This window comes from Perognathus longimembris, chromosome 2 (genome assembly GCF_023159225.1).
Source record: "Perognathus longimembris pacificus isolate PPM17 chromosome 2, ASM2315922v1, whole genome shotgun sequence".
Classification (NCBI taxonomy): domain Eukaryota; kingdom Metazoa; phylum Chordata; class Mammalia; order Rodentia; family Heteromyidae; genus Perognathus; species Perognathus longimembris.
In genome coordinates, this window is record NC_063162.1 from 28,541,304 (window position 1) to 28,563,115 (window position 21,812).

At 35.7% G+C, this 21,812-nt stretch overlaps 1 protein-coding gene and 1 long non-coding RNA gene across 6 annotated transcripts in view; one reads left to right on the top strand and one right to left on the bottom strand.

Annotated features, from left to right (window-relative positions):
* The window catches only part of Exoc6 (exocyst complex component 6), a 116,778-nt gene that overhangs the window by 22,432 nt on the left and 72,534 nt on the right, over positions 1-21,812 (bottom strand). For 3 of the 5 annotated variants that reach the window (XM_048338685.1, XM_048338690.1, XM_048338689.1), the window contains 2 exons: positions 14,042-14,183; positions 6,240-6,313 (listed from right to left, as the gene is read on the bottom strand). In XM_048338685.1, the coding sequence (XP_048194642.1) occupies positions 6,240-6,313; positions 14,042-14,183 (216 nt within the window). Of the gene's footprint in view, positions 1-1,078; positions 1,523-6,239; positions 6,314-14,041; positions 14,184-21,812 lie in introns of those variants that run through there. The other 2 variants (XM_048338688.1, XM_048338686.1) reach the window with 2 other exon arrangements.
* Positions 3,752-21,453, top strand: LOC125346270. The gene is made up of 3 exons (XR_007209891.1): positions 3,752-3,763; positions 13,370-13,382; positions 21,148-21,453. It is a non-coding gene; the product is annotated as an uncharacterized LOC125346270 (long non-coding RNA).

Sequence of the window (21,812 nt, forward strand, 5' to 3'; positions counted from 1 at the left end):
ACCCTAGGACTTTTAACTCCTTTAATGTTCTAAAGACGTTATAAATTTAGAAGACAAGGACACAATGTGTAGAAATTCCCACTCTTTGGTTATAGTTTACTTTCTTCATGACTCATGTTCCAAACAACAGTTTAGAAAATGCTGCTTTACATCTACCTTGTATTCAATCAGTGCTGATCATTTCATTAAAGTACACAAAAGTCTTTTGTTTAAAATCTTGTATTCTACCTGTCCAACGTGCTTCATTATTGATAGAAGAATAGTTCTTTTACCCATTAAAGAACCAGTTGGTTCTGAAACTTTTTTTTTTTGCCAGTCCTGGGCCTTGAACTCAGGGCCTGAGCACTGTCCCTGGCTTCTTTTTGCTCAAGGCTAGCACTCTGCCACTTGAGCCACAGCACCACTTCTGGCCATTTGCTATATATGTGGTGCTTAGGAATCGAACCCAGGGCTTCATGCATATGAGGCAAGCTTACTCTTGCTACTAGGCCATATTCCCAGCTCCAAAACTAACAAAAAAAATGTTTATCAATAACTTATTGGTTTAGTAACCCCTAATGCCAACTAGAATAAGTCAAGAAAAGTTGTTTGCTACATTTTACTTGAGAAGGCCAAGAGTATCTTTAGAAATATTTTCAGGAGCTGTAAGCACGGTGGCTAGTGGTAGAGCTTGTGCCTAACAAACATGGCCCCTGAGTTCAATCCCCAGAAGAAGAAAAAAAGACTCTCAATCAAAGTAAGTAGAAAAAAAAAGTAGTAACTCCTAATGAAGAGTTTTTGTAGCAGGTCCTGAGCACTGTCTTCTCCCTGAGCTTTTTCTGCTGTAGGCTAAAATGTTGATGAAAAAATATTTTTAATTCTCTAACCTACATAGTTTTCATTTTTATTATAATGCTCATATTGAACATCTGTGGCTTCACTCCTAGGTCCTGTTTAATCCATCCTTTCTCACTTTGTGGTAAGTTCCTTGGACTAATAGGTACTGCTTCATCTGACAATGTCTTGATGATTCTTTGAACTGTCTGCAGAAGTTTCAGTAGGTTTCACCGAAAGGTGAGTTTGTAGTCAATAAAACAATCTCATGTCCTACAGAATGTTGGCTAAAGTATCTTATACTGACATATTTTAGAGTAGATCCCACAGTGTCTTTTGGGAACAGTAATTTCTGAAGAGGAGGAAAAAAAGTCTTTTAAAAGGCTTTACAAAGCGACTTCTTTCTGTAATTCCTAGATCAAGAAAGAGGATTTGGGCAGTAGTGTAAGAGACCCTCCATACCACATTGTAACCCTTTTCAATCCTGGCTCTTCCTGGGGATGACCATTGTCATGACTTCTAATGCCACAGAGGTCTAGCCTAGAGCAGAAAAAGCTCAGGGACAGTGCCCAGGCCCTTAGTTCAAGCCCTAAGACAGGCACACATTCACACTCACAAAAACCATGGAGGGTGGGTGGCAGGGACAGTTGTAGTTCAGTGGTAGGACACATAGATAGTATGCATGCAGTTCTGAGTTCAGTCTGCAGCACTGTATGACAACACACAAAACATTTTTAAAGTTTTGGTGATTAAAATATAATCTTCAATTACCTAGAAAAGTCTGCTATATGAGATATTTCATTTTTTCACCGATACTTAGTGAAATATTTCTGTTGTATTAAGAATGAGTTATATCACTGAATATTCTATATTTAAAATTTTTTACAGGGCTGGGAATATGGCCTAGTGGCAAGAGTGCTTGCCTCGTATACATGAAGCCCTGGGTTCAATTCCCCAGCACCACATATATAGAAAAAGGCCAGGGGCTGGGGATGGCCTAGTGGCAAGAGAGCTTGTCTCCCATACATGAAGCCCTAGGTTCGATTCCCCAGCACTATGTATACAGAAAACGGCCAGAAGGGGCGCTGTGGCTCAAGTGGCAGAGTGCTAGCCTTGAGCAAAAAGAAGCCAGGGACAGTGCGCAGGCCCTGAGTCCAATGCCCTGGACTGGCAAAAGGAAAAAGAAAAAGAAAAAGGCCAGAAGTGGCATTGTGGCTCAAATGGCAGAGTGCTAGCCTTGAGCAAAAAGAAGCCAGGGACAGTGCTCAGGCCCTGAGTTCAAAGCCCAGGACTGGCAAAAAAAAAAAAAAAATTACAATAAAATATTTTCAAAATGTTAAGGTTTTCATATACTGTCCAAGAATTTCACATGTAGTATTCATCCAAAATCCACTTCAAATATATGTAACATAAAAACAGATTAAGCATATCAAAGTCCACCATTTAGTGACTTAATTTCAGAAGTGAGGATTATGAGGTAGATAAATTTTACTTGTAAAAAAAATTACACATACAAATCATGTTCAAATGGCAGTCTAAATTGATTGGCAGCACTTTCACATAAGGCAGTACCAGTAGTGCTAATCCTCCACATTGTCTGTTTGGGCAGTAGGTCTTAAGATGTTGTTGAGATAACTGGCTTCCATTAGCAAGTATGTGATTGGCAGCATGATAAAGTCTTTTCACTCACAGGTCAGCTATTTCCTTTTCTTGAGAGGAGAGCAATCCTGATGATCCATCTTTTAGCTACAGTCTCTTACTGAGTCCCAATTCTCTGGCCTTCAGCTTTGATATGGTTCTAACTTTCGTCTTGTATCAGCTCATACTTGTCATCAACTCCTCTATTCAGTACAGCAAATATCAGGAGTTTGACCTCAGGGCAAAGTCCGGGTGGGCAGGTAAAATTGGACCACTGGACCTACTTCCTAATCTTTCATACCCAGCAATTCATGAAGCAGTATCAAATTCAAACTAAAAAACAAAAGCATGACCTCTCATAAGCACTATGAAAAGAGCTCTTTTGCCTTCTAAGTATACTTGAAAAGAACTGTCAGCCATCCTATTAAGACAGAAATGGATCACAGACTAGGGGAAAAAAAAGAAGGAAAAGTCCAGAAATGAAACTAAAATGTAAATAAAGGTATTAGCACCCCCTTGTAAGTGGCAATATACTGCTTCATATAAGTATGGAAATACTTTGTTATGAAATATCTTATGCAGTCAAAAGCAAAAGCACTAGCAAAACTTTAAGACATCCTTATTTAAATAATCACTAAGATCTAATTCAAAAACTGTTATCACCTCATGTGAGACTTTCATTTTCAAAATTACAATTTTTAAACCAATTCTTATATCTGAAATTTCATCCCTTAAATTAATTTTTAAGCAAACATAAGTGAAAAGTTAAGTACTCTTTGTGGTTTATTAAATCTAAGCTACTGAGGTCATAAAATTAAGTTATGGCCAGTACAAGAATTAAAACAATAATGGATAAATATAAGAATTAATTGTATTTTCCTATTTTAGAATATTACAAAAATACAGTACTATTAAGTTTTAACTGGGCCATATTCCCAGCCCAAGTTTTAACTTTTTTTTTTTTTTTGGCCAGTCCTGGGCCTTGGACTCAGGGCCTGAGCACCGTCCCTGGCTTCTTCCCGCTCAAGGCTAGCACTCTGCCACCTGAGCCACAGCGCCGCTTCTGGCCGTTTTCTGTATATGTGGTGCTGGGGAATCGAACCTAGGGCCTCGTGTATCCGAGGCAGGCACTCTTGCCACTAGGCTATATCCCCAGCCCAAGTTTTAACTTTTATAACCAGAGAATATTATTTTAATCCTCCTTTAAGACTACAAAAATTAACATACAATTAATCAGCACATCCAAAATTTCTAGCCACTCACTTCTTGCACTGTGCATATAGTACTATACTTAAAATTGTGCTTAATATTTGTATAATTAGCCATATAAATATTTTTATTTAAAGAAAACATTACAAAAAGATTTTTACTTGCTGGGTGCCAGTGGCTCATGCCTATAATCCTAGCGGAGATCTGAGGATCATGGTTTGAAGCCAGCCCAGGCAGAAAAGTTGCCGTAAGACTCTTATCTCCAATAAACTACTCACAAACACGAGAAATGGTGCTGTGGCTCAAGTTGTATAGCACTAGCCTTGAGTTCAAAGAAGCTCAGGGACAGCACATAGGCCCTGAGTTCGACAGCCACTTTAAAAAATGTTTTTACTTAAAAGTCTCTTAAATTATACTGTTAAGGCAAAGTTGCTCAGGACTTAATGTCTTCTAAGTGCTCCCATCTCATATGTAAATTCAACCAAAATGACCAGAAATGTTATCAATATCAAATCAAATTAGTGGTAATTACCTACAGAGCTAAACACTTATAAAGTGTTGTCAAGAGATGATTATCCTTGAATCAGCAATTAAGAGTTTAGTTGGCTTTGAATCAACTATCTGGTCAACTCACTGAATAAATCTTTTTTGTGAGGTGCTGGGGATTGAATCCATGGTCTCATGCGTGCTAATTAAGTGTTCTACCACTGCACTATTCCACAAACCCCCTAAAAACAGAATCTGTACAATTTCTTAAGCTATGTAGTTCTTTTCATAGCCCTACATAGTTGCTAATATAAAAACTAATGTCACATAAGATACAAAAATATCACAGTAAATTTCAAATATTCTATGAGCAGATTATTCACATATAATGGCAAATATCCTCAAGTTATCTCTTAAATTTGTCCTTTAGATTGGAAAACATATTCATGTCCTTACAACATAAAAACTTACCCAGTAAATGGCCATAGCCTACTTGAAAAATGAATATACAATAAAAACTATTTCCAACTTGTTACAGAGCTCAAGTTGTTCATGTTTGATCATTTTATTCAGGGAAATAGATCTATACAACAGGGAGAACCTTCAAACTAAATGGATGTACTGCCAAAAAGGAGAGTCTCTTCTGACAGAATAGAAGGGTAAGAGTTCGTTTTCTACTGCCTTCCTCAACTTAACAAGGCTTCTCATCCACAGATCTATGTCATCCAAGAGTGTTATTTGTTTGACATAGTATAAGAACATTGGCCTCAATCAGAAATAAGTATGTTCAGTGCTTTACAGACATAATTTGGTGACAGAAATGGACTTTTCATTACCCTTTTAAACCTGGCTTAAGATAAATCACTTATTTCTACACTCATTATCTTATAAAGATTCCCAGCCAGTTTTTGAGTGTTTTGTTTCTCTAAAGAATTTTTATACACCATAAGGATGGAAAGTCATCTTTTTCTCTTCATTACATTTGTATTTCTTTCAACCATGTCTCCTCTCCAAATAATGAAGACAATAGCTGATAAGTACTTATCAGTTCTGGCTAGGAATTAGAGCAAAAGCAACCTAGTCCCAAACATTTACTGAACTCATTTACTAAATTCTGATTTGAGTAACTGCTCAAACTGGTCCTGCTGCTGAGTACCACTGCAAGGGGGTCTACTTACACCAATGGTGGGGCCTCATTTCCACTGATCTCTATCCCTATAAGGGAATGGGCACCATTAACAGACTAATGTCACGCGGTTTCATTTTAATTGTTTGCATATGGTTCTTCTAGCCAAGAGCAGTAGCCACTCCTACTTGTCAATCAAGTACTCCTCAACCTTCTAAATGAGATCAACCCCGTCTCCATACCCTGTGTGGCTTTATTAAGCTCTTTAATCCTAGATTAAGAAAGAAAAAGGAGAATAAAGAGAAAAACATGAATAAAAACAAAATTGCAAAAAAATATGGCAACAGAGTAGAAATAGCAAGTCAAAAAGTGAACAGAATGAGAAAAAAATTCATTTATTACTACCATCAATTTTCATATATGACCAGAAAATTATTAAGAAATAACAAACCTCAAGCATCAGTAAACCAACGTACAAAGTAATTTAGACATGTCCTTTTCAAGTAACTATTGACTGTGAGAAGGTTGTAAAAAGCTGAGATACTCAATGAATATAGGTTCAGAAAGAAGTGCTAAATACAAAGCTATCAAAAAGGTCATTTTTCAACCTCAGTTACCTGAAGACAGGAGACAGGAAAATTAAAATTCAAGGCCACCCTGACAAAGGTCAGCAAGACTCTACCTAAAAAACAAAAGCTGGGAGCCATACACTTATGGTCCCAGCAACTCAGGAGACCAAGGTAGAGAGATCAAAGGCTGAAGCTGGTCTGGGCAAAACCGTAAGACCCCATATGAAAAATGACTGGAGGCACTGTCCAGGTCCTGACCTAGTTAAAGACCTTGGGGTTAAAAAAAAAAAAAGCATTGTTCTAAAGATAGGTTGTTGTTAATGCAAACAAGCATCTGTGTAACATTCAAAATAAATATTTAAATAGGAAGCGAATGAGACTATATTATTACGTCTTACTTGTCTGAGGTCAATGAATGCTAGCTGCAAGGTATCTCCTTGGAATCCGGGTACAGGTTCAGAACTGGCAAATACTATTAAAAATTAATAACAGTGAATTAGAACAACATTGCAAAATGTGTAAGATTTAACTACTACATCTTTACTCATGAGAAATAGAATATTTACACACAACCTTTTCAAACCTATTCATAACCTTCCATTTCTACTACTAGGAATATTCTCCATACCCATTATCATTAATATTTTAATAATTTTAAACTTCTAATCTGCCATTAAGTCACTACAATCTTTAATTACAATATATAAAGGGTGATCCTATATAAAGTTCAAAAATAGTAATATACTTCAATTGAAGATTTTTTGCTTCTTCTAGCCTTAGGTAAATGATTATAAAAGCATTTTGAACTATTCCAATTCCAAGGCTATCAACAAACATCCGCTGTAATGTATTATGTATTGTTGTAATGTTGTAATGTATTATGTCCTATAAAAATATATTTTCTAGCTAATGAAAATAAAAGGCAGACACCAAGGTTAAAAGTCAACACTACATATACAGGCAAAATGTTCTAAGTAGCAAAATCATGATGATTCAAGAATGTTCATGTTTTAAATAACTTTTTCATAAAGGAATCCCATTTCTTTAAAACTATAGCCAAGGATATCTTAAGGCAAAATGAAAAAATTCAAAAGATTAGTTGGATACAATGGCTCACACCTATTAACTTAAGTACTTGAGAGGCTGACTTGGGGAGGATTGCAGTTTGAGGCCAGTCTGGGCAAAAAGTTTACAAGATTCTATAAACTAATAATAAGCTGAGCATAGTGGTGTATGCTTGTCATTCCACCTATGCAAGAAGTATAAGCAAGAGATCGCAGCGCCTAGGCTGGCTGAGGCAAAAAGTGAGAACTTATTGAAAAATAACAGAAGCAAAAATGGATGGAGCATAGCCCAAATAGTACCCTTGCCAAGCAAGGGTAAGGCCTGGAGTCCAAACAGTACTTGAAAAAAAAATTTTTTTAATCAAAATGTTTTTAAATACTACTAACATAGGGAACATGGCCTAGCAATAGAGTGCTTGCCTCACATACATGAAGCCCTGGGTTCGATTCTTCAGCACCACATATATAGAAAAAGCCAGAAGTGGCGCTGTGGCTCAAGTGGTAGAGTGCTAGCTTTGAGCAAAAAGAAGCCAGGGACAGTGCCCAGGCCCTGAGTTCAAGTCCCAGGACTGGCAAAAAACAAAACAAGAAAAAAAAAAAGACAATCCCAACAATATTAGCTATTTTGAAGATGAAAGGCTTACAGCTCAAAGAAAACTCCACTATTTTTATGTGAAAGTTTCTCTGACAAGAATACATGTATGTCAGCTGAGAATGTGGCTTAGTGGTAAGAGTGCTTGCCTAGCATGCATGAAGCCCTGTATTCTATTCCTCCGCACCACATAAACAGAAAAGGCCAGAAGTGGCTCAAGAAGCTCAGGGACAGTCCCCAGTCCCTGAGTTCAAGCCCCAGGACTGGCAAAAAAAAAAAAAATACCTATATGGGCCAGGGGCTAGTGACTGACACCTATATTCCTAGCTACTCAGGAGGCTAAGATCCAGAGGACAGAGGTCCAAAGCTAGCCAAGGGAAAAAGTCTGAAAGACTTAATCTACATAATAGCCATCAAAATGCTGGACTGAAGGCAAAGCTCAAGTGGTAGAGTGCTAAGCTCAATGAGTGTAAGGCCTAGAGCTAAAATCCCAGTACCAGAAAGAACTCCTAGACTCATTCTTCCTCCCCATGAATATCCTAATTTTCTTACAGATATTCCAGAAATTATTTGTAAATTTAACTTGAGTCAGTATTTTGGAAGCTATTTAAAACTGTAAGTTTCAGCTTACTGTGAAGGCATTAAAAATAAGTTTTCTAAGCCAGGTTCTGGTGGCTCGTACCTGAAATCCACTCGGGTGGCTGAGATCTGAGAATCATGGTTTAAAGCCAGCCTAGGTAGGAAAGTCCATGAGACTCTTATCACCAAAAAGCCAGTGCTGTGGCTCAAGGTGGTAGAGCACTAGCCTTGAGCACAACAGTTCAGGTATAGTTCCTAATTCTTGAGTTCAAGCCCCAGGATCATCACCAAAAAGTAAATAAAACAAAGACAATGCATAGAACATAAACTTATCATTACCTTTTTTTTTTTTTTTTTTGCCAGTCCTGGGGCTTGAACACAGGGCCTGAGCCCTGTCCCTGGCTTCTTTTTGCTCAAGGCTAGCACTCTACCACTTGAGCCATAGCACTACTTCCAGCTTTTTCTATATATATGGTGCTGAGGAACCAAACCCAGGGCTTCATATATACGAGGCGAGCACTTTACCATTAGGCCATATTCCCAGCCCACTTATCTTTACTTTCTATGGAAGACTTCCATTATTCCTGTAAGACTGAGTTAGCTCTTTCCTTGCATTAATGGCAATCGGTGAAGAGCCTAATCATAACACTTATTTTGTAGCCTTCACCTATTTGGGTCTTTACACCTGAATATAAAATACTTGAAGGTAAGGACTGTACTTTAATTTCTAATCCCTATCATGTAAATAATAAATTCAATGAAAATTTATTAAATGAGTACGGGAAAGTGAAAAAGTGATAAATTCTGAGGGTGTAAATTATCATCCAGTCTTGGTAATGAATATATAATCTAGCTTGTTGATTAGATCTAGAATGACACTGTCAAATGGAACTTTCTAAAATAATGGAAATATCATGTACAATGCAGAACAGAATTTTAATGCTATTTAAAATCAGTGCAGTTTTAAGTAAGTATTAAATAAAGATGTAATAATTACCATTTTAATGTAGTTATTTTAAATTCATTACCTTCCATTTAAATTTACATAAACATTCTATGCATACTTGGAATAGTAAGAATATTCCTAATGAATTCTTCCACAGAAACTAAGTTGAGTCTTTGAAAAAAATTAAGATCTCCTGAGAAGTAGAAATTTCTTTTATTTTATATACCCTATGCCTGGTATACAGGAAGCAGTAAATAAGTGTGTACTGCATGAATAGTAATGTGTCTCATGGTTTCAGTAATTTTTTTTGCCAGTCCTGGAGCTTGAACTTAGGGCCTGGGCACTGTCCCTGAGCTTCTTTTGCTCAAGCCTAGCACTCTACCACTTGAGCCACAATGCCACTTCCAGCTTTTTCTGTTTATGTGATACTGAGGAATCGAATTGTCCCTGGCCGGTCAGTTCGCTTTTTGATTCCCCAATAAATCCATCTTTTTGCTTGAGACTGTCTCTGAGTGGTGGACTCTTGGAGAGACGTGGAATCTCATCCCTCAACCCCCGTAACAATCAGAGTAATAGACCAAAAATCTGACAAAGATTGAATGGGAAAATGAGAAACGTAGGCTAAAGTCTCAAAACTTTCCCTGTAGATAACATAGGCAGGTAATATAAAATAGAAATCTTTTACATCTACATAAATGATGAATATGAATACAAATAGTGAGATACTCTATACTTCAATTTCTTCTTGTATCAGAAGATTTAAAACAGCTGGATCTCCAATTTTGGCATGGACCAGATTTATCACTAAAAGGAATGATTACAGACGCCATCTAGTGGTTGGCCTGGTGGAGTCCAGGAGTCAGAATTCTTATTTAAACTTACTTGGTTACTTGTGGCTGGCCAGCAGTAGGATGCTTTATGACATTTGTCATCCTGTTTTTATATAATATAGCACCTACTATTCTTTTTGTCTTGTAAGTAAACATTAGAAAATTGTCCTTAATCAAATAGTTTAGTTTGTTATTAAAACTAGGCAGAAATTCAGGTATCCAAACAATAGCAATCTTCAACCTACTTTAAACACAACATAGAAATATTCTCTTTATATCATCTACATAAATTCCTCTTAATATTTCTATTTGGAGTCACAGATCTTTTTAGAAAATTACATTGAAAACCCTAAGGTCATGGCCATAAAATAATCTGTAGAAAGAATTTTTTGTTGTTTGTGGGTTTTCTTTGTTTGTGGTGGGTTAAGTATTTGTCCAAATGAAGAAAAGATCTTCAGATGTAGAGACTGATCTCAATAATTCACCATTAAAAGTTATCAATCTAAGCAAGGCAGTACACACCTGTAATCCCATAGGAGGGAGAGGCAAGGGAATAACAAGTTTGACACCAGACTATGCAATTTAATGAGACCCTGTCTCAAAGTAAAAAGTTAAAAAAAGAAGGGTTGGCAACACAGATCAAAGGAGGGTCATTTGCCTAGTAAATGTTATGGTCTTAATCTAACTAGGTTTGATCTTCATACAAAACTACCCTCTCCCTCACATCAGGTGACAGCACTTCAATCTGGAGCTTTTCTAGTATCTATCATTAATTATTTGTGTACAATATATAAACAAGTGTACAATACATAAATGATACATAAATACATAGACCTATTCTGAACACTTAAGTACAAAACAAAGAATCTGGTCCCCTGTGGCTTAGGAAAAATTCTGCATTTTGTTACTGATAAAAAGATTTCAGAGGCACTTTTGTAATAATGTGGTAGGAGAACCATTATCTTTCCTTCTATGTGGTTACATGTAAAGTGCTATATTGGGGCACAATATATAGCAGACATTCAGTAAGTATAAAACAAAGTATACATGCAGATTTAGAACACTGCATATACCAAGCTTGGCAAATATACTCTCAACCAAGAAGCAATTTATCTTGAATTTACAAAACCTTTAACAGGATCAATTATTTAATACAGTTCTCAGAGGAGGCTATCTTTGCATTCCAAGAACACATTCCAAGTTATCTTCCCAACTTTTTCTGAACATGAAGCCATGTAGCGACCCCACCTAATACTTTCAGTTTATGAAATTTTATATCTAAATCATATTCTGCTGCTATACCTTCTGAAAGTACTATAAATTTTTATACAATCTGCAGAACTGTCACCAAGTAACAGATCTTTTACTATCAGTATATCACTGTGAAGACTGCTTTAAATTTCACATCCATTTTGTTGAATTTAGTTAAATTACCTATTCTGGATGATTAAAATCTCTTTTCTTTTCCTCCTTCCCCTACACCTTCCATTTCACTCCTACTCTTAATGATGGTAGGCATTATCTGTGTTTGTTTAGTTCTCTATAACCACAACAAATTTATGCAACTCACTAATTTTACATATTCCCTCCTCTAAAATGTCCACAACCAATTCTCTTACTGGCACTTCCCAATGTCAGGAACTCTTAGTCTTTTACATGAAAAAGTGTAACATTCTTTTAGTAGGTCTTCCAGCTTTCAGTATCTTTCTTGTTCCAACTCAATTTCCATGTTACACTAAATTAACCCTTCTGTGACACAGATTCCATCAAGTTTTGCTCCTGATTAGAGAGCAACAGATTCTCCAAATAATAAAGTTCAAGTATTCATGAATATAACTCTAGACTAGGAATATGGCTCTGTGGTAGAGTGCCTATCGAGCACTTGTGAAACCTTGGGGCTATTTTCCATCAACTTTATTGTTTAAATTCTTTGACCTAAGCACCTTTTCTGTGTTGTCCAGGATCTTTTGGTAGTTCATCATCTCCAATCTAAGTTCTTGATCACTACTACCTTGTTTGTTGGAACTCAAGATCTCTTGCTAGTGTGCCACAGACTAGTAGGATTTTATGTTCATCTTGAGAACATAAATATATAATTTATTAGGTATTACCTGAATATCCTAAAATAAAAATGAAACACAGTAGTGGAAGATTAGGAAAAAAGAGTAATCACAAAAAAAGATGGTAGAAGAGAGACACACAAATTTTAGAATGCCATTGTTTCAATTATTTGAGAGTATATTCTGACAATCAAAAGATTTGTCCTAATAGTTGAGAGGATGGAACAATGTTTTCGATAGCTCAAATTGCATATCATATTGTTTTTTCTACATCTGTGTATAAAACACTGATATTGAGCAGAAGATAGTCAAGCCAGTTTCATGTGATTGTTTTATAGATGAGGATTTGCTTTTTTTGCCTTTATGACCATACAGCTGTTCAGCTGCTCCCTATCCACAGGTAGGACTAGATGAGAAAGGAGGATAGAGAGAGCAAATAGTGTACATTTCACTTGACAAGTCACATGCCATGATAGGAGTTGAGTGTGAATTATCTAAGACACACAAAGAAAACAGCCCTGAAGGACTGTTTGGTGAGAGCACCTCTTCTGATTGTCAAAAAGGTACAACATAAACTAGTGGTGACTCTAACCCTAAGATAGAACTTGGTCAACTAAAAGTTTACAGGTAAAGTAGTTTTAGCGCAATGTAATCTACTGACAGATAATCAAGGAAATGTATCATATGCAAATACATTTAATAAAGAATAGTTCATCCTCTAAATTGGATGTTCAAGCACTAGTTGGACAACTCCAATCAGTGTTATCTAAAGATGACTTCAGAGTGGAAGTATATGAGCCTGTATATTATTACCAGGTGCTTGGGGGGGGGGCATAATCTTTTAACTTCTAGGATTCTATGTCTGAGCTATCTTCCTATCTTCTTCTCCAACTCCCAGTTGATTCCCCTGACGTCCAGACTTCCCTGCATCACAATTTTACTAAGCACTCTAGCCTTCCATCTACCTAGCCAAATTCTTCCTTGTTCTCTTTCTTCCCTTTTCTCTGCCACAATATGGAGAAAGAATACTTCTGTGTTAATCTGAAAATTAACTTTGTACTTTAAAACTGCTTTCTTCCAGATTTAAAGTATTACTTTAAAAAGGGCTAAAAGTTATTTTTAAAATTCTCTTCTCATTTTGTTAAACTAAGTTCCAGTTTTACATGATCAAAGATATGAGTCGGGGATGTATATTTCCTTTACAACAGAAAAAGACTTACCAAAGGCAAAAATCTTCAAGGAAGCCAAGTGAGCTCCCATGGTTTGCCTCTAAGTTTTTGCCTCTTCTTGTCTACTATCTCCAGTGCCAGAACCTTAGTTCCTACCAGGTGAGGGTTTATCCTTCTTGCACTTGACTGCAGACTTCCTTAACTAAATTAAATCAAACTCAGAACATCTTTTGGTCTTCTCCAAGATACTAGTCATTTTAAAGGGAGATTTCAGTAACCCTATCCAAGGGAGTGACTAAAAGTGGAAGCTAACCTATAGCAGGACAGGGAGGCAAAGGTGTAAGATAAATGTGCTTTTCCTTAAGAATAGTTAGGCTAGCTCTTCATGGAGAAGAACACAGATATGTTTAGACACTTTAGGTTATCTAACCAAGCAGCATTTCCATCATTAGGCAATAAATCTAACTGAGAAGACATAATGGAAGCCAATAAAAGTTTTTAACTAACTAACTACCAAAGTCACATAAAAGATTTAATAACACAAAATGCCTCAAGTAATATCTATGCAAAGTATGTATATAAGCAATGCCATCTGGACTGATCTCATAAGACAATTTAAAAAAAACCCTTAAGAATTCAGTTTAAACTGGGTGTACAGCTTAGTGGTACCATGTATCTTAGAATGGCACAGGGCCTTGGGCTCAATTCTCAGTATGAAAGGATGAATACAAGAAAGAAAAGAAAGAAATTTCTAATTATTTCTAGACTAAGATTAACAGTTGATGTTGAGCTTAGAAAATTATAAAAATCAGTGTTTGGGGGCAAATATTTTTATATATGCAAATTAAGTATTTTGTAATGAGTTTTGAGAAACAAGTTTTCTTCTACATACATTTTTTTTCATATAAGTTAAATACAAATTCCTACAAATGCATGAGAGTTAACCAAGATAGTACTTACATTCACATTGTATGACATCTAAGTTAAATTGTTGAACAGCTCCCATGCTTATCTGTTTTAATTCATTGTCCAATAGCATCTGCATTAAGGATGTTGACAGATGCTGGCAGGCTGACATGCAAGCTGTCTGGGCAACTTTCCCCTGTTTAAAACAAACAACCAAACCCAAAACACAGATAAGCAAGCATAGGAAACCATCATAAAATGCCACAAAAATGATATACTTGCCATTCTTTTTGTAGTCACAATAGTGATTACTGGCTTTTCTATTTTTATATTCTGAATGGCGATGCCTTTGTATTATAGGAATTAGAATTCCTCTTTCTCAGGATATAATATCACTAAAACTCAAAAGAAAATTAAAGTAAAAATTTTAAATACCATTATTATAACAAATCTCTCGAAATATCTCAAATATTTTTAATTATGCCAGGCAGAATGATGCATACCTGTAATCCTAGCACTCTGGAGGTGCAGGCAAAAAGATCACAAGTTTGTGGCTAGCCTAGGCCATAGAGAAAGAATCTGTGTTCTCAAGAAGCCAAAATAAATAAATAAAATAAAATATGATCTTTATGACATAAAGTCACTGTCATGTTGACAAAACAACCTTTAATGCTCTCTAGGTCTCTTTTGTATATTTAACTAAGGAAGTTAATGGTGTAATTTAAACTATTATTATTTAAACTTGTACCTAAAGTTCAAAATATACTTTGAGTCCTAAGTCCTATTCCAATTTTTAGTCTGTTACATAGCTTCAATTACTGATGGGGAAAAGGAGAAATATGACTACAAATTAATCTCTTTTCAATCAAATTCATGCTGTATTTAATTTAAAAATTAAGTTTTTTGTTGTTTTTTTTTTTTTTTTTGGCCAGTCCTGGGGCTTGGACTCAGGGCCTGAGCACTGTCCCTAGCTTCTTCTTGCTCAAGGCTAGCACTCTGCCACTTGAGCCACAGCGCCACTTCTGGCCATTTTCTGTATATGTGGTGCTGGGGAATCAAACCCAGGGCCTCATGTATACGAGGTAAGCACTCTTGCCACTAGGCCATATCCCCAGCCCCTCAAAAATTAAGTTTTAAAATCACCTGGTAATTTAGAAATATGTAGTTAAGTAAACTGCAAACGCTGTGGTTTTCATTCATTATAATATACAACACAGTTAAAGTATTTTCTACCACAATAAGCTCCTAAAATTCTATAGGAACTGTTACTGATAATCTTATTTTCTTAAAAATAACTTTTTCTTTTACTTTTTAGCCCATAGATTATGCAGCTGAATCACAATACTACATCATTTTAGTATAAATCATTTCTTGGATCAAGTTTTGCAGAAAGCTTGAAATAAAGTATTAGGCCAGGCACTGGTGGCTCACCCCTATAATCCTAGCTACTCAGAAGCCTGAGATATGAAGATCACAATTCAAAGCCAGCTCTGGAAGGAAAGTCCTTGAGACTCTCACCTCCAGTTATCCAGCAAAAAAAGGCAGAAGTGGAGCTGTGGCTCAAGTGGTAGAGTGCTATCCTTGAGTGAAAAAGCTCAGGGACATCTCCTGGGCCCTGAGTTCAACACCCATGATAGACACACAAAAAAAGAGAAACTATTGAAAGACTCTTTTAGGTAGAATTTTCCAGTGTAATACTGCTTATATAGTGGCTACCTTCAACTGACAATTATGTGATTTGATGATGGGCTGATTCCCATATTTGAGATCAAAGGTCTATGAATATGGTTAGAGAAAATGAAATTTGGAAGACATGTTATGCCTCATTTCCATGAACACATACTCACTGAGTGATATATGATAGTTAAGTTTCTCTTAACTTACCACAAAGATCAACAAAGCCATCATGACATGAAACATATCTCCAAAAACAATGCTACAATTTGCTAGTACAAAAATATTTATATGATACTGATGTGAAGAGGACATAAATGTATTTTCATGATGTATTTATTAGACTATTCTTAAAACATTAAAAATCAGACTAGAGCTAAGTAATTTTATGAGTCTTTAAAATTTAGAGACTATGCACAATGGAAAACTACATATTTGAAAATGGAATGTCAATTTCTCAATCAAAAACTTTAGAGATAAAAGCCAATGAAAACAATATATTTGACAGATATTGATGAACTGCCAAAAAGGAATGTAACAAACAATGAAAAACCCAGCATGCTTCCAGATCCCCTAAACCCAAGAGGAATTAGTCTGGGAGACATGCAGCTCCATTCCCCAAGCAGAATAATATCAATATGAATGGGGGGGGGGAGTAATAAAAGCAGAAAAGGGAGAAATCAATGGCATGTCATTTAATACAATGTACTAGGCATAAGAATACTTAATGGAAAAGTCATTTTGACTAAAAATAACTAGTACATTTTAGTTTAATGTACTTTTCCATCAAATTAGCTCCATATCCTGTATATATTGCAAGTATAATGTACTAATTCCAAAAGCAGATTGATAAGTTGCCAAGAACCATTAAATTCATTTCATAAACAAACTGCAAAGTAATGGAACAGAGAGTGTTTTCAGAAAACTTTTAAAACTCAACATGGGCTCAGGACTATAAATAACTACACAGCAATAGCACTTGGAGCTGAAAATGATGGCAGGATACAGCTACTGGCTATTCCATAAGTTGGATGGAAATATTCAATGAAAACATAGTCAGCAACTTAGCTCTTCTATGTAAATAACATAAAATGATAAATTCCTAACACTAAACTTCTTTTAAATACATTAAATATAGATTTACTGTTTTCAATAATACTTTTCTCTTGTCTTATAAGTGGATCAACACTGACTTTATTTTTATTTTTGTTATTATGGTGATGCAAAGAGGGGTTACAGTTACATAAGTCAGTTATTGTCATTTCTTTTTGAACAATGTCACCCTTTTCCTCCCTCTCTCCAACAATATTTTATAAATTTTATAATGTAATATTTTTTATAAAATTTCAAGTGAAATGCTTCCTTCCTATACATGAAATTTTAAGTTAATAATATCATGTGTTCAAATCCATGAAATTTTAGTAAATTTTATCCTGTATGATTACATATTTATTAATTTTAATGTGTAGTTTCTACCTGCAGAATGTGTAGAACCATTTTCCAATTTCATCTGAGACTAATTTTCAGAGAGAAAATTGATAATTTCTCCAAAGCTGCATACCCCAAAAATAGATGTCAGTTTATTTCTGATGTCTATATAGCACATTTTCCTATTGCCAAAAACCCATATCTAAGAACTATTATAGTTATGATTGTTGATGTTTTTTAATATATCATTTTCTCAAATAAAAAGAAACTCATAAGTATCTTTAAAAACTTCATCTCTCATTAAAGACTATGATCATTTTTACACAAATCAAAACAAGTAACAGAAAATATTACATATTTAAATTTTAAGTACCCAATCATTTCTCCTGTCCTTATCTGAAAAATTAATTGCAAGAATTAACATTTTCTTTCTCTTTAACCAAGTTCAATAAATAAACACCTGCTATACTTTTTTAACGATAACTACATTTTTTTGCTTGGTTTTAACAATTTTGCTGAAAAACAACTTGCAAAGAGAGAAAAGTCTTACACAAACTTCTTATATTTCAAAGGAACTTGTAAAAGAGAATCTGCTGACATATTAGATCCTTTTTGCATTACCCCAAAGCTTTTCTTCTAAGAACAATTGTGGTAAAGAGACATTTGGCTCCTAGGAAATTCCCAAAGGGTCAACCATATGCATCCTTCCATGGCACCTTCTCAGTGCTGCTTTCTACATTCATGTCTCAAAAGCAGCTTTCATCATTTACTTGTGTGTCAGTCAATATGATTTATGGACTGCATTCAACAAAGTCAAAGCATATAGAATGAGAAATATGACTACAATCTGCTAATTTGTTTTGTATTGAGCCATTTAAGAGTCAAAGACCTAATGTCAGACTGAGACCAGCAACACAATTAACCAGCCGGTGACAGATTCATCCATCCTCCCTGCCAGGCTGTGCCAATCAAAGACAGCATGAGGCGACATTTGGTGAAATCAGTAAGAAAACTCATTCTCTAAGTAACCTATGTGAGGCCTTGATTGACAGTTTTTGAATTTAGTTTGTGGAACACAGCCACTCTTTACCCAATAGTCCCTCACTGCAAGCTGTGAAATAAGGCTTTTAATGCCAATCACAAGAACAATAAACCACTAACCACTGGCTGCAGTCTAAAAGGCATAAAAAGAAATCCACCTCTGTTATACATTAGGCAAAAATTTCAAAATAATGTATTATTTTAGATTAGGCTATAAAGATACTTGATTTCTTTTGAAACATCATGAAATAACATGGTAACAAAACTATAATACATTTTACTAGCTTATGGCTCAACTTATTTTCAGTTTCAAAATAACATTTTCGTAGATCTCATAATAATGGGGAAATGTTGAATATTTAAAAACTAATTTGGAACCTTAAATTTCCATTTCAAGTTTTCATGTTATTTCAAAGATTTCACAACTCTTTTATTTCAAAGACATAATTTTTTTAAAGATTTCATTTCAACAGTAATAATTCAAACACACTTTTCAAAGTGCTTTTATACTCTTATGTACATATAATATAAAACATGCTCTTGAAATCACAGCAGTCTTTCTGTATTGGTCTTCAAGGATCCTAGAAGTCTATTTTCTTTATTTATAGCCCCACTAAAAAAACTAACTTAAAAAAAACTAACTATATAAATGTAAATATATTGTGCACTGTATTATTCTTTAAATTGATAACAGGCTTTGGCTTAAAAGGTTATATAACACTTCCGGGGGAGTGGGGAAGAAAGCAGCCATGTTCCAGTGAACATAAAACCTAACATTGGTAAGTAAATATATTGATTCTGATCCTAACTTTAAAGTTACTTAAATTAGTAGATTGCTATTTAATACAAAATTCACTAAATCTCAGGTGGCTACATTCATTTCAGTTATAAGACTGTGAAACAGTCTTTTCAGAGGCAAAAAGAGGAAAGAAAGGCTGTAGCCGCAATGTATAACCTGTTAAGTATACAGACTGAAAGAAATCTTTCATCAAATGTGGGGTAAACATGAAAACCAGAAATAAGACTCTTAACTGAAATATAAATGAAGATGCATCGTTGAAATTTTAATTAAAAATATGACATTTCTCCTTCTATTTAATGTAAGAACCACTGATCTAAAGTCTTAGGTGTATGAAACTATAGTTTATTATGATATAAAAATGTTATTAAATCAGAAAAAACTAGAACCTTAGAACAAAACGTGAAAATTTCCCTAAAATTATTTCACAAATATACAAGGATTCATTTTCTAGAATAAGATAGTTTTCTCTTTCTTTCCTCTCTCTCCCTCTCTCTCTCTCTCTCTCTTTCTCTCTCTCTCTTTTTTGCCAGTCCTGGGGCTTGAACTCAGGGCCTGGGCACTGTCCCTGAGCTACTTTCTTTGCTCAGGGCTAGCACTCTAACAATTGAGCCACAACACCACTTTGAGCCCTTTTCTGTTTATGTGATACTGAGGAATAGAACCCAGGGCTTCATGCATGCTAGGTAAGCACTCTACCACTAAGCCACATTCCCAACCCCAAGATAAGCTTTCTAACTCACTACTCTATATAATACTGAAATGTCTCAAATTCCCAATGTAGAATGGATGATTTATAAAGGTTTATATAGCAAGATAAATTCCTTTTGTGAGTTTTAATAACTCTGATACTAACTTGTAGACAGATTTGTAAGGCTTGCCAAAAAACTCTTAAGTCTATCAAAATATACTCATTCTAGCACTCCCAATGTTTTCCCTAATACCTTTTCACATTTCTATGTTTCTCTTACACTTGCTTTCTGTCCTCATCTAATTACTGCTATCACTTCAAGAAATTGGTTACCACATCAATTAACCACAATCCCCATAATCAACTACAAATCCCTCTTCTCCGGTCTTAGGCTTATAACAGTTTTCAGTCAAGTGAAGAAGCAACGTAATATTTGCTCTAGAGAGAGAGGAAAGAAGGCAGGGAAGGGGAAAGAAGAGGAGAGAAAATAGAACATGATTATCTTAAAATTGAGACAAAACCTTTTTCTAAAACAAGAAAACAGGGCTGGGGATATAGCCTAGTGGCAAGAGTGCCTGCCTCGGATACACGAGGCCCTAGGTTCAATTCCCCAGCACCACATATACAGAAAACGGCCAGAAGCGGCGCTGTGGCTCAAGTGGCAGAGTGCTAGCCTTGAGCGGGAAGAAGCCAGGGACAGTGCTCAGGCCCTGAGTCCAAGGCCCAGGACTGGCCAAAAAAAAAAAAAAAAAGAAATCAATTTTGGGGCTGGGAATATGGCCTAGTGGCAAGAGCACTTGCCTCCTACACATGAAGCTCTCGGTTCGATTCCCCAGCACCACATATATGGAAAACGGCCAGAAGGGGCGCTGTGGCTCAGGTGGCAGAGTGCTAGCCTTGAGCAGGAAGAAGCCAGGGACGGTGCTCAGGCCCTGAGTCCAAGGCCCAGGACTGGCCAAAAATAAATAAATAAATAAAAATTAAAAAATAATATTAAAAAAAAAGAAAACATTAGGGCTACCAGTAATTTACAGCATATTCCTATTTCCCTCAAAACTTCTTTTCTTTTCTTTTTTTTTAATGCCAGTCCTGGGGCTTGAACTCAGGGCCTGGGCACTGTCCCTGAGCTTCTTTTTCTCAAGGCTAGCACTCTACCACTTGAACCACAGCACCACTTCTGGATTTTTCTGTTTATGTGGTACTGAAGTGCATGCTAGGCAAGCAGTCTACCATTAAGCCACATTTCCAGCCCCCAAAACTTCTTTATTCCAATCATACAGTTCATCAAACTTTGGCAGCCTTTTATTTTAAAAACAAAACAAAAAAGAAAAACCATCTTTAGAAATAGATTTAGATGGCAAAGAGAATGTACTAAAAAGCTCTCTGGTAGTATCATTGCTGCTGTCATGGCAGGTCTATGTATCTTCTAAGTCACTGCAACTTGAATAGGCAGAAAATGAATGGATAAGCAAAGCAGTAAAAGTCTAGAGAAGTCAGGTTTTGAAGAAATGCCTCTCTACTTGATAGTTAATGGCCTGTAACTCGTCTCACTTGACAAATGTAATAAAAGCAAGAGAAATTGGATGTGGTTGAATTTTCCCCTGTGGTTACTACCATGGCTAATTCACAAATTCATGTTGAAAACTGAAATGTAGTAGTACTAGAAGCCATTCTTAAAGCAATAACTATGATAGTTGTATGCTATATCCTTATTTCTTTTCTTTTTTTTTCCTTATCCTAATTTCTTTATACAAGCATCCAGTTCTGAGGATCAGGGCTATATAATAGTCAAAATTTAATATATCATATTCTTAGTTTTACATTTACAAAGAAATCACCAGTGGGCTGGGGATATGGCCTAGTGGCAAGAGCGCTTGCCTCCTATACTTGAAGCCCTGGGTTCGATTCCCCAGCACCACATATACAGAAAATGGCCAGAAGTGGCGCTGTGACTCAAGTGGCAGAGTGTTAGCCTTGAGCAAAAAGAAGCCAGGGACAGTGCTCAGGCCCTGAGTCAAAGGCCCAGGACTGGCAAAAAAAAAAAAAAAAAAAAAAAGAAATCACCAGAATTTCTTTGGAGGTGAGATGTAGAGGTGATTTACACATAATGGTTAATAAATTGGACAAATGCCATTCAAATCAACCCTCTCTCTCTCTCTTTAATACATGTAGATACTGATATAAGCATAATC